The sequence below is a fragment of the Drosophila yakuba genome, chromosome 4 (genome assembly GCF_016746365.2).
Source record: "Drosophila yakuba strain Tai18E2 chromosome 4, Prin_Dyak_Tai18E2_2.1, whole genome shotgun sequence".
NCBI classification, from domain to species: Eukaryota; Metazoa; Arthropoda; class Insecta; order Diptera; family Drosophilidae; genus Drosophila; species Drosophila yakuba.
Genome location: NC_052531.2, coordinates 779566 through 790350, shown reverse-complemented (window position 1 = coordinate 790350; position 10785 = coordinate 779566). Strand labels below are relative to the sequence as shown.

At 33.1% G+C, this 10785-nt stretch overlaps 1 protein-coding gene and 1 long non-coding RNA gene across 5 annotated transcripts; one reads left to right on the top strand and one right to left on the bottom strand.

Annotated features, from left to right (window-relative positions):
• Window positions 1-3142: 3142 nt before the first annotated feature.
• On the top strand, window positions 3143-9080 carry LOC6523742 (growth/differentiation factor 8). Of its 4 annotated transcripts, none has more exons than XM_039377070.1 (4): window positions 3143-3264; window positions 6100-7090; window positions 7970-8388; window positions 8457-9080. In XM_039377070.1, exons 2-4 carry the CDS (start codon window positions 6127-6129, stop codon window positions 8823-8825), a joined length of 1752 nt encoding a protein of 583 aa, XP_039233004.1. In that variant the 5' UTR covers window positions 3143-3264; window positions 6100-6126; the 3' UTR covers window positions 8826-9080. The 4 variants fall into 4 exon arrangements, with proteins under 4 accessions (XP_039233004.1, XP_015046882.1, XP_002099617.1 ...); XM_015191396.3 differs by lacking the exon at window positions 3143-3264 and adding an exon at window positions 4247-4540; XM_002099581.3 differs by lacking the exon at window positions 3143-3264 and adding an exon at window positions 4896-5034.
• On the bottom strand, window positions 3846-4813 carry LOC120322148. The gene is made up of 2 exons (XR_005561935.1): window positions 4652-4813; window positions 3846-4252 (listed from the first exon to the last, which is right to left on the bottom strand). It is a non-coding gene; the product is annotated as an uncharacterized LOC120322148 (long non-coding RNA).
• Window positions 9081-10785: the final 1705 nt, after the last annotated feature.

The window sequence follows — 10785 nt, the reverse complement described above, 5'->3', positions numbered from 1 at the left end:
CGGACGGACGGACGGACGGACAGACGGACATGGTCATATCGACTCGGCTATTGATCATGATCAAGAATATATATACTTTATATGGTCGGAAACAATTCCTTCTGCCTGTTACATACTTTTCAACGAATCTAGTAAACCCTTTTACTCTACGAGTAACGGGTATAACCATTGATGATTGATTTTCCTCATTATTAAGCAAGTTTTTTCATCCACTCTATTTTTCCCTTCAAAAAGCTGTATTTTATCAACACGCGAAACTTTTTTATCCATATTCTTCCAAATAACAAAATTCTATAACTCACAAACTAATTATCCCACAGCTTACAACTTTATGACTTAAACTGCTTTTGAAAGGATAGGGCTTACTAAAAAACATATGGATTTAATTTACAAATATTGTTTACTATGGTAGGCCGGGGACTTATCATTTGACCTAGAAGATATTATTATTAGATAGTAATTATTATCTAAGTTTATATGTTATATACCCTTGCAATACAAAATACACACAATTTTCGGATTTGTTTTTGACAACCATCATATTTAAATAAAATGTATTTCAAATGTTTTGAAATCTTAAAAATATCGAACTTCAGGAAAAAAAGAACATGTGAACAACAAAACTCTAAATGGAAACTTAATATTACTTAGAGCGGTCAAATTTAAAGCTCACAGATTAGTACGAGTTGTACAATATTTTAAAGTTTATATTTTAATGTTTATGCTCTGGGTATTTTGGTATTTTGTTTTATCGATTGGAGTCCACTGCACACATGTGAGATTAGGGATGGCAGCTCTCGGCATATCAAGAAATTAAGACGGCAACTCTCAACATATATAGAAATCGGTATGGCAACCCAAAACCATTAAAAAGCTGTTAATTTCAAAATGCGATGTCGGAATTAAATAAATTTTAAAAAATATTAATCATTATCGGACAAATATGAAAAATAGGTCCCTTAGAAAGATACAAAAAGTTAAATAAATCCACAAATACGTCTAGAAATGCAAAAACCATAAAATTTTGAAGCCAAAATGAGAAAGATTTTGATAACGTTTTTTCTTTATTTAAAAAAAATTGAACTACTCATTGAATAAGTTGTGAAAAATATTGTTAATGTATAATGTTAAAAAAATGTAATACCCTTGATTACAGTCAGAAACTTTCAACGTAGGAGAATATAAATAATTATCTTCCAATATTGTATTTAACAGTGGTTTTTTAATATAAATTTAATTTAGTCCATATTTCCCAGATCTTCTCGCTTAATCACCCCTATTTGGGTCATCAGTTTGAGCCCACGTCTTGTTTAACATACCTTATGCATCCCACGTTCAATGCCTGTACAACGCTGTTTGCCGTCTGAATTTACAGATACGGGACCATGTTATATTCATACCAAAGCTTCTCTAGTTGGCCTGTCCACTGGCATCCTGGACAGTAACAAAGCAGTATATATTAGTTTTTAGATTCATTTGCTTTCATGTTATTCCCGCTGATGACTGCTTCCTGAAGCCATAAAACTATGAAGGTGCATCTCCATGATCTGAATCGTCGACGTTTTTAGAAACTGCATAATTTATTTATTCTGTGATGGAGGCGCCTCTGAACCATTAACTCCGCCTATGCATTCGGAAAAATACTTTATAAAATCTTCTTTTACGGATCTTCTTTTTTACGCATTTCAAATCCAAATCCGCCGATATTAATTGGTATTCTATAAACATTACAATTAGTCCCTCCACAACTTTTCGAGTTTCAAATTTTAATTAAAAGAATTTAGATGTTTAACTTATGGCTTTCTGGTCTCCGAGCTTGGAGAGGTGTTTTGCCCTTAGTGCATGTGATGGCAAATAAGTCTTATCATTACATAACGCAACAATTTTGGCTCGGCATCGCCGTTTCGTATATATGCAGAACAATCAGTTATCTTTTCATTCAACAACTTTAGTGTCGAATCCAACACTGCAACGAATGAAAAATTTTTAGGGTTGCGAACGTCTGTACGCATGGTCTTTGCCGGCACACTTAATACGTAAAAGTTCGCCCTTTATTGCCGCAGCAGCAGAAAAAAGAAGTAGTTGCCGTTCAGCCGTCAACAAGTAAAAGAACTGCTGCTCAAATATTTATATGCGCACTGGCAAAAATTATTTTAATAAATATTGGGAAATAAAACATATCTTTATCGAATGTTTGACAAAGCTTATGTATTTTTGTTGTTTTATTAAAATACATATATAGATTTTTTACGTTTATTTTATACAATAGATTTATTTTATTTAACTACCAATTTTTTTTGTAGAATAACGGCACCCTTTGCTCAAACTTTAGGTTTTTTGCACGCACATGATTAAATATAGCTAAATTACATTTCTAAATCAGGATTCAATCTGCCCATATCCGTCTATCTGTCCATATGAACGTGGTACGTATTTGCCTTACATTTTCTTTTATTGGGCTTTTAAGAAGTCCATAGCTGTATTATAAGTATTCATATAATACTACAGATTTCGGACGAACATCGCACAATGGTCTTTATATGCTCAGCTGTAAGCACTATTCCTGATAATAGTGCTCTTCTTAAAATTAGTTTGGTTGTTGTTATAAAAGCGACAGACAAGTTTAAGCAAAACAAGAGAGAACGCTATAGTCGAGTTCTCCGACTATCTGATACTTGTTACTCAGCTAGTGAAAGTGCGAAGGAGGCTCTTCAACACTGGTAGATTGTGGCGGTTTGTGGGCGTTAGTTTTTCTGCAGATCGATAAAAATTTACATTACTAACAAAAAAAATAAAAATATATCAAGGCATTTTAAAAAAGTGTTGGGCGGTTTGTGGGCGTGGCAAAAAATACTTTTCAACGAATCTACTATACCCTTTTACTCTACGAGTAACGGGTATAATGAATAAAAAAAAAGTAGTTTACAATCCCAAAGTTTTTTTTATCGGTTACTTTGTTACTGTTGGTGCGTAAAAAAAAAAACAGAATACTTGATCAGACGCTAAAACAATAAGTTAGATCAGTGTGAACACCTTTTCTGCGGTTTGTTTTATATCGATAATAAAGTCACGAATGTATGTGTGAAAAGGCTTTAACATCAGTATTAACGTCGATATATCGATGACTAATAAGGAAAACACTACGTATCGCGTGAATAGTCAGCGACCTAATTATGGAGTTTCCAAAAGCATTTTAATGGGCTCGTTTCACAATTTATAACTATTATTTTCTAATGCAGGGTAACGATATGTGTTGGAAACAATGTAACTAAATTTAACAATAATCTTCTTTTTAATGTTTTATCACAAACCAATATACTGGGAAAGTTATTTTAAGCCATTTATCATAGATGTTTAACAATTTAGCAGGTCAATTTTGCGAGTCCGTCTTTCATTGAAAGTAGTTTAACTTGGTTTCATTAAACCAGAGGACATCACAGCATTTAATGTGACGTGTGCAAGTAATGCCATACCGCACTCGGTTTTAGAACGGCAAATGTTTTCAAGAATGTAGGAGAATTTCGGATGAATTTTAAAGATTATTTTCGTATCAACAAGTAGTCCTTTGAGAAGTAATTAGGGGTGAAAACGAGTTTAAGAAATTAAATATTTCAAAAAATTCAAAAGCCTCCATATTTTTTCCGTGGCTGTGGAGTTGTACAAATAAATTCAGTTGTAATTATTATGTAAAAATTACAACATTTATAAATTATTAAAAAAAAAAGAAATCCTGCTAATAGACCATTACCTAACTTAGTTGCTCTTAAATGCCAGGTGGTATGTTTCAATTGTACACCCAGGAAAAAAATTCTTGTAAAGGGTTAGCAATGATAAAGACTGTATTATTACAGCACTACCATAAATGTTAAGTCTAAGACGACTTAAGGATATATTTATTTTTAAAATATTTTTTATATCATGGAGTTATTACCGATATTAATAATGTTAAAAAATGTTTACTTTATTTTGTATTATCCGCTGCTAATCATGAAAAATATTCAAAAGCAAATACATATATTAAAAATCTTTATGAATATTTTGCTCAATAGAAATGTTAATCACAATTAAAGTTTACTCTTGGCATGCGTTTAAGCAGAAACCTTTTTAAAAGTGGGCCTGTTATGCCACCTAAAACGAAATCGCCGGGGAGCCGTATGTATCCGATCGCATCTGATCAGCTGCTTTCAGTTCCATCTCGACGTTCAATCACACAGCCAGCAGAACAGAATATCAGGGTTTCCAAATATTGTTTCTATATGAAAAATATATAATTATTATTTTGTGCGCAATTTAACACACAAATATTTCGAACTATGTGTTTTTGTGCAATGAATACCAAATTTAACAAAACCGTGTTGCAAGTTATTTATCCCCGCAACCATTGCCCTACTGTTGCTTCAATATAAAACATTTAATAAGTACATACTACATGTTAAAACACACAATTGCCTAGTTTCAAAATAGATTTCGGTTGTACAAGTGTATAAAAATAAAACAAATACGATAGATGAGTTTATATGTACTTATATATGTACAATTGGTAGGTGTTTTAAAAAGTTTTTTATTGCTAAAATATTATAAATGTATATTTACGTATGTACATATTTGTACATAAACAGATATAAAAATGTACATGTGTTTATTTGCATACCATTTATTCTGGTAAATTAAGTTGTATGTACATATGATATATCTCATTTACGTTGATCTGTTTGTAAAAGGGGAATAATGCACTTTCAGTCATGAACTGAAGTTCAAGAGCACAATAATTTATTATGTTTATAAATGGTTTTAATTGAATACAATAGTGGTCATCAAGAGGATTTATGTGAAACGCTTGTGAACGGACTTTGCATATACATACATATGTACACATGCTCAAACTAACTTTTATGACTGTGTGCACATTGGGGTGGTCGTTTTTCCACTGGCGTCTCGCTTCCAAGGCGGCTTAAAAAATGCAGATAATATGGGTTTTAGCTTCGGTTTTTAAAAAATCAATTATTCCGGTGCTACTGGATTTTGGACTTCAGAGTAAGTTTTTTCGAAGACAGAACAATTTTAGAAAGAGTTTTTATGCAAAGGTTATAATATCAACTTTTGTAACAACGAGTCTAGGATTCTAGAATTAACTATATAATTAAGTCGTCCGAAGTTTATCAAATTAAAACCAAAATTGTATATTGTCCAACTTTTGCTGACATTTTCAAGATTTTGAGAATTGGAGGAAGTCCTTCACCTTGGTAGCATTAGCTGATAATTAAACTTTTTTCTTTTTCTGTTTTTCTTTATGAAGGTCCATAATTGACTTCCGCGCTAATGTTTTGCTTTATAAGCTTGCATTTTGTTAAAAAAAAAAAAAAAAGTAGCCTTAATTTGGACGTTGATTGCGAAAAGAAATCATCATAGCTTGGATTTCGCGAATTTATATGAAAGAGCTGTGTCAAATGGGAAAGGCCATAAGGAAAAAGGCAAAAATTCATTCTAACAAAAGTGATCGTAACAAGATATAAATATAGGTTGTTAAGACCGATCACAAGCTGCCGTATCCGAAAATAAATAATACTTATTATTATAACCGTTACTCGTAAAGGAAAAGGGTATACTAGATCCGTTGAAAAGTATGTAAAAGCCAGAAGGAAGCGTTTTCGACCATATGAAGGATATATATTCTGGATCAGGATCAATAGCCGAGTCGATCTTGCCATGCCCGTCTGTCTCTCCGTCCGTATGAACGTCGAGATCTCAGGAACTATAAAATCTAGAAAGTTGAGATTAAGCATGCAGACATATACGCAGCGCAAGCTTGTTGACCAATGTTGCCAATCCCACTCTAAGGCCCACAAACCGCCCTAAACTGTCACGTCTACACTTTTGAAAAATGTTTTGATCTTTTTTCATTTTTTGTTAGTTTTGTAAATTTCTATAGGTTTGCTGTCAGTGTTGAAGAGTCTCCTTCGCACATCCACTAGCTGAGTAACGGGTATCTGCCAGTCGGGAAACTCGACTTTCTCTTATTTTTACTGTATATTTTATCTTTCATATTATATATAAATTTGACTTTATAAAAATATACTTATCAATACAAGCTTTTTTCAGCATTCATCAACGGTTTGATCAAAAATCATGCTGGCCAACTCATGCTGCGGTTGGAAAAAATACGAAACTTATGATCAATATCATAGATCCCTAAATAAAAAGACTCGACAATACACATCAGATACAACAGTTCACATAGAAGTGCACTCCAACAAAACTGAGATTCCAGGTTCTTACAGATTTAATTTTTACTCAAAAAAAAATAGGCGAATGAATATTCTTGGACATATGAGATGCAATTTCCGTGTAACACGATATGTGACGGTCACCGTACTTTTAATATTAGCGACTGTAGTCAGTGCCTATGATCAACAAGAAATTAAAAGCTTTAGTAATTCTTCCAACGGCGATAGTCCGGAAATGGTTTTGTTGAGTAAAAATGGTTCTTCACTATCGGAGGAGGATAAAATGAATGAAAATACGGGAATATTCAATATGAAAGTACAAAGTAAACTGGGGAAAAAAAGTTCCCCTTCAGCAAAGGTATCAGAGTACGGAGATCTATCAAGAGGACAAAGTGTATCTATGTATCGCAATACCTTAATTAATATAGAAAGTATGTTACAACGTCAGTTGCGTGAGAAAGCAAAAGTGGATAGTATAGAATCGATTAAAATGCACATACTTATGCGCTTGAATTTAAAAAAACTTCCCAATATAACAAAACCAATTTCGGTACCACAAAATATAATAGATAACTTTTATAAAAATTATAATGGATCCTCAAAAAATAAAGTCTGGAATCGCATGGAAAACAATGACGAATCTCACTTATCTATAAATGACACTTATGGCGGCCACATCATGGCTGATTTTTTTGATGAAAGTTCATCCGCCCAGATGCAGGGAGATGATGCTAACACTGTTAATGAATTTCTAATAGATTTGAATAAAAATCAAGCCAAAAAATCGGATATTCCCATTAAGACCAACGATGAGGATTACGAAAGTATTTTATCACACATCAGCAGTATATACATCTTTCCTGAAAGTAAGTAAACAGCATTTATAAGATAGATGCAGATAATTTATCATACATACGCCAGCAGAATCTGCATAATTAATTTTATATTAATCTTATAGTGCCAGATATGGTTGTGTGGGAATCGCAGCCACTATTTTTAAAGAAAGGTTTTTTTTAATTCATTATCATATTTCCAACTTTAGTATGTTCTTTGATTTGATTTTAGATTTAATTAATATAAGTCTCGAGAGCAAAATATACTTAATTTTTCTATTGGATACTGTTTAACTAATGTGACTTCTTTATCAACTAATTCTGATATCAACATTAGTGACGAAAAATGATTTTGCGATTTACATTTGGAAAACACTTTATAAAATTTACTCATCCTGCGCGAGCCTCATCAGTTTTTTTATTGTACTTTAAAAAAGTTTTTTCCTGAACCAAATATTTTCCTTAATTATGGGTATAATTTTTGCGTTACCTTTCGATTGATGTTATTACTTGACAACAAACGTAAAACCGCAGCAGACATTAATTTCATTATGTACATATATTTATCTTCACACACTCTTTTGGGTTTGCCACTACGTGGACTGCCATCCAAAGTGATATGATTTTTGTACATATACGCTTTCGGAGGAACAGAAGTAGCTATTCCGTTATAAAGACGTGGCTTATTAAAAGACTATTCGTACAAAAATTGTAGTCACATAAATTTCTCATCGTTACTCCTCAGCTACAATTAAAAAAGTTTGGACAAATTAATACTTTGAAATAATAATCAATACATAGTTATGTTCATAACAACCATATTATCAAAACTCCATTTATGCTGTTAGAAAATGAAACTGCGAATTATTAATAAAAACATAATAATTTTCGTTTATATTTCCGTTAATTTAGAAATTCAACCTCATGTTCGACACAATCGCAAGGTCGATGTATTTCGATTTCAAATAGACAGTAGCTACACTGATTTGTCTTACGCTACCCTTCATCTATATTTACGTGGTTGGGATTGGATAAGTACTCATCAGCCTGGGCTTATTGAAGAAATTAAAAAACAGCCTTGTAAAGATATTGTTGTGACTATTCACCGCGCTATTAAGCTTGCAAATTCAACAAGCTTTACTTCTAAAGTCAAAATGTTTGAGTTTCGGCAAAGTATTCCGTCAGGACTTGGACAATGGGTTACTGTGGACTTAAAGTCTCTGCTTGGTAATCTTGGGTCAAATATGACGCAGGAAATTCTAATAAAGGGCGCAGAAACCTGGATGAAGACATTAGTGGTGACCACTGATAACACAACGAAAAATCCATTGGTTAGATGCCATGCCAATTATAATAAAGCCCAATACTTACTCTACTTCATATTTTTTAAATATTTCAGACTGTTCACATCGAAATTGGGTCACAAAAAAAGCATCGGAGAAAGCGCAGCGTATATATGGACTGCACAGAAAATGATCATGACATGCGATGTTGTCGATATCCCCTTAAAGTTAACTTCACCAGTTTTGGATGGCATTTCGTTGTAGCCCCAACGTCCTTTGACGCATACTTCTGCAGCGGTGATTGTAAAGTTGGTTACCTAGAGCAATATCCCCATACACATTTAGCAGCCTTAACGACATCGGCCACACCGTGTTGCTCGCCGACAAAAATGAGTTCCTTAAGTTTGTTATATTTTGACGATAACCATAATCTGGTTTTAAGTGTTATACCAAATATGTCTGTCGAGGGTTGCAGCTGTTCTTAGCGAATAATACATACGGAATGTAAATAAATATACGTAAAAGTAATATTAATCTGTTTGAGAATGCTAGTATAACGTATATTTCCCAGATTTTCATTAAAAAATACATTTATTAACCGTGAAATATGTCAGATTGCTGATAATTCCGAGTGTTACATTAATAAATAGATCGCAATTAAACAGTAAATAAAAACATTTTAAAATAATATGTACGAATTAAGAATTAAGCTTATAAGAGAAATATAAAACCAAACACTACTTTTTAAACTGTGCATTTAATTACGAGTGAAAAGAAAAAGCAAGCAAACATTATTCGTTTTAAAGCTTTTATGACGCATTAAGAAATACAACGTTAAAATAAACTAAGTGCCTTAAGTTTTTAGAACATCCAATAAATACGAAATGACAGAGAAAAATAGTCTGAACGGCTATATGTAGATCATTGTAGGCCGTGTTATTACCTAATTTGCATCGTAAGAATTTTTGACTATAAATGGATTTGTGCGTGTGCAAGCTAGACAAAGTTTCGTTACGATCAAGGCTGTTGTTCATTTCAAAATAAATAAGGATTTGATGGGTTCTGAGGCTAGCCTAAGCACACAAAACGAATTAAAAAGTTAAATAACGTGCCACAGCAATAGAGAAATGCTAGTGATCATAGTCAAAGTTATTAGTAAAAGCGAAGTCGAATCTCTAAGATGCGTAACGGCATACGCTATGCAGCTACTTTAGTGGCGCTGTCCCTTTGTAATTTGAATAATGAGAACCTAGAACTAGATCTAAAGCCAGACAGAAGATGACGTTACGCATCTTAACATTCTAATGTTTAAAAATACAAGAGAGAATGCTATAATCGAGTTTCACGACTATCTGATACCTTTTTACCGTTTCTGGCTGTTTGTGAGCGTGGGTTTTATAGCAAATCGATAGAAACGCTTCCTTCTGCCTGTTACATACATTTCAACGAATCTCGTAGGGTAAAAGGGTTTACCCCTACGAGTATCGGGTAATATTCTACAATGTAAAGTTTTCAAACAAATTTTGATAAGTTCCTTCGATATAGGCCCCAACGTAAACGCCGTTTGGATGAGTGTAAAGAAAGTTATTTTTAAAAATAAAATATTTTTAATGTGAACAAGATGAAACGAAGAATTTAGATTATGAACTCCAGAACTTCAAGAAATTTTGACTATTCCTTCTTTGATAAAAAAAATTATTTTTAATGTGAGAAAGATGAAACGAAGAATTCGGATTATGAACTCCAAAACTTCAAAAAATGTTGACTATCCCTTCTTAGTAAAAAAAAAAAATGAAAAAAAAATTTGGAATTTCGGCTACTATACTAATTTCTTACTTTCCATTTTTTCGCCAATAATGAAAATAGTTTTGAAAAGTGCTCCCACATCAGCTGATGATAGGTAACCATTTATAGGCGATGGTCGTGTTATATTCCTAATATAGTGTGGGTTAAGATTAAAACAAGAGAGAACGCTATAGTCGAGTTCCCCGACTATCTGATACCCGTTACTCAGCTAGTGGAAGTGCAAAGGAGAGTCTTCAACACTGACAGTTTTTGGCGGTTTGTGGGCGTTAGAGTGGGCGTGACAAAAAGTTTTTTGGCAAATCGATAGAAATTTACAAGACCAACACAAAAATAAAAAAATATCAAAACATTTTTCAAAAGTGTGGGCGTGGCAGCTTTGGGAGGTTTGTGGGCGTGGCAAAAAGTTTTTTTGCAAATCGATAGAAACTTACAAGACAAATAAAATAATGAAAAAATATTAAAACATTTTTCAAAAGTATGGGCGTAGCAGTTTTGGGCGGTTTGTGGGCGTTAGAGTGGGCGTGGCAACCTGAATCGACAAACTTGCGCTGCTTCTATGTCTCTTTCTAGCTTTTGTAGTTCCTGAGATCTCGACGTTCATACGGACGGACAGACGGCAAGGCCAGATCGACTCGGCTA

Excerpts from the sequence above, each read along its gene's own strand:
- LOC6523742 (XM_039377070.1), top strand. The coding sequence starts at position 6,127 with ATGCTGGCCAACTCATGCTGCGGTTGGAAAAAATACGAAACTTATGAT. Across the intron at positions 7,091-7,969 it reads TATATACATCTTTCCTGAAA|AAATTCAACCTCATGTTCGA; the intron begins GTAAGTAAACAG and ends CCGTTAATTTAG. Across the intron at positions 8,389-8,456 it reads ACACAACGAAAAATCCATTG|ACTGTTCACATCGAAATTGG; the intron begins GTTAGATGCCAT and ends TAAATATTTCAG.